The sequence below is a fragment of the Notothenia coriiceps genome, unplaced genomic scaffold (genome assembly GCF_000735185.1).
Source record: "Notothenia coriiceps isolate Sejong01 unplaced genomic scaffold, NC01 NC01_scaffold00002627, whole genome shotgun sequence".
Taxonomy (NCBI): Eukaryota; Metazoa; Chordata; class Actinopteri; order Perciformes; family Nototheniidae; genus Notothenia; species Notothenia coriiceps.
In genome coordinates this window covers 1-2,275 of record NW_011335328.1, presented here as the reverse complement: position 1 = coordinate 2,275, position 2,275 = coordinate 1, and the positions used below count along the sequence as shown (strand labels likewise).

Here is a 2,275-nt window from a genome sequence, read left to right as displayed (position 1 = left end):
ACATGTTGATGTAGAAGAGACATGAAGAAGAGGGGACACATGTTGATGTAGAAGAGACATGAAGAAGAGGGGACACATGTTGATGTAGAAGAGACATGAAGAAGAGGGGACACATGTTGATGTAGAAGAGACATGAAGAAGAGGGGACACATGTTGATGAAGAAGAAAAATGGAGAAGAGGGGACACATGTTGATGAAGAAGAAAAATGGAGAAGAGGGGACACATGTTGATGTAGAAGAGACATGAAGAAGAGGGGACACATGTTGATGTAGAAGAGACATGGAGAAGAGGGGACACATGTTGATGTAGAAGAGACATGAAGAAGAGGGGACACATGTTGATGTAGAAGAGACATGGAGAAGAGGGGACACATGTTGATGTAGAAGAGACATGGAGAAGTGGATTTTGCATAATAGGTGATCTTTAAATCCTCTTTAACGCCCTGTCTCCTGATCCAGGTCTGTGGGCTGTGGTCAACAACGCTGGTGTGTCAACATTTGGAGAAGTCGAGTTCACCTCCATGGACACCTACAGGAAGGTGTCGGAGGTCAACCTGTGGGGCTCCATCAGGGTCACCAAGGCTGTTCTGCCGCTGATCCGCAAGGCCAAAGGTCAGGGGAAATAACATCAGAGTGTATGGCACATTAACACGAGTTTTAATACTGTCCAAAATGTTTGTTTTGCTGCCAACCAAACCATTTTCTCTATGGAGCATTATAAGCATTCTTAGAATCCCCCTTGGAAAGAAAACGGTGCGTAAGTTGTGTCCCGTGATCTAACCCTGAGATGGAAAACAAAATATTAAATATGTTCTGCTTAGAGAAGTCCCGCCCCTTAGCCTATCACCTACAATGTGTTGACTTAATAACAAAGTGCTTCAATTAAGTATGAATGCTTGTTGTTTGTATGTTGTCTTCTCCTGAATGTTGTACGTCTCTCTCTACTCATCTCATTGTACCTGCATAAGGACAATAAAGGATTCTATTCTAACACAAAAGACAGTAATAGAAATACATAAAGAACAATAACTGGATAAAACAGTGAATGAGACAATATAATGTAGAAACCAATGAATGCTACTTTTCTGTGTTTTGAATGTGTAAGACTTTAATTAGTAAGGAAACAGTGATGTATTAAAGTAGAGCATAGTCCCAGGACTTTTGAACTGAATGCTTAACAAGCTACGAGGTTTGAAGATACACTATTTTACATAATCTTATCACTGGTGGTGCTGCGTTCAGTTGTTTCATCATTCAGAAAGAAATCCTGAGTGTTTCTGTATCTCCTTTTTCTCTTAATTGTGTCTCAACAGTGATCACGTTATGTTAAATACTTATTTTCCCACAGTGTATAGAACTCAGAATGGTGAGTGATTTTGATAGAGCACATACAGTATACTATAAGTGGTAACTACTTAAAACACATACATAGTAAATACTTATCATGTAGTACTTTTGCTCGCTGTGGGATCACTTTAAAAACAAGATTGTTTGTTCCCCACATATTTACACTTTCCCCTGATGTTTGTAATGTTTTGCTTTTTTCAAATCCTGACTGTCTGTTTCTCTTCAGGTCGAGTTGTGAACATCTCCAGCATGATGGGGAGGATGGGGGTCTACTTGAGTTCTCCGTACTGCATTTCCAAATACGGCGTGGAGGCCTTTTCCGATTGCCTTCGCTACGAGATGAAGACCTGGGGGGTGAAAGTGTCCATCGTGGAGCCGGGGAACTTCATGGCGGCCACGGGCATCATGAGCCGAGAGAGCATGGCCAACACGGCCCACAAGATGTGGAGCGAGGCGCCGGCGCACGTGCAGGAGGATTATGGGAAAGCTCGATTTGAGATGCTCATGGCTAGCGTGCGCTCGAACAGCAACAGCGGTCAGAAGGACATATCTCCGGTTCTGGAGGACATCACTGACGCCATTATGTCCAAACGCCCGTACACTCGGTACCATCCGATGGAGCCGCACTGGTGGATCAGAGTCCAGCTGATGACACATCTGCCGGCCGCCATGTCCGACTTCCTGTACTTCTAGAAGCTGTCAACAACACAGACTCTCAAGTAGGGTTGCAACATTCCGGGAATTAACGGGAATAAACTGGTAATCTTCAAAATTGAAGATTGACTCTTGATAGGGAACTTAAATATAGTTGGAGAAAGTATATTTTAACATAATCTTGACTAAAACAAACAGATGCCATTCAAGTACACTTGAATATCCATGCCATAGCACACTGCTCACTGCATGGCTATTGAGATCACACAAAGGT

General features: G+C 42.9%; 1 protein-coding gene across 1 annotated transcript; it reads left to right on the top strand.

Moving 5' to 3' along the window:
• Positions 1 to 428: 428 nt before the first annotated feature.
• Positions 429 to 2,119, top strand: LOC104968330 (3-hydroxybutyrate dehydrogenase 1). Its single transcript, XM_010797905.1, has 2 exons — positions 429 to 612; positions 1,574 to 2,119. Exons 1-2 carry the CDS (start codon positions 522 to 524, stop codon positions 2,038 to 2,040), a joined length of 558 nt encoding a protein of 185 aa, XP_010796207.1. The 5' UTR covers positions 429 to 521; the 3' UTR covers positions 2,041 to 2,119.
• Positions 2,120 to 2,275: the final 156 nt, after the last annotated feature.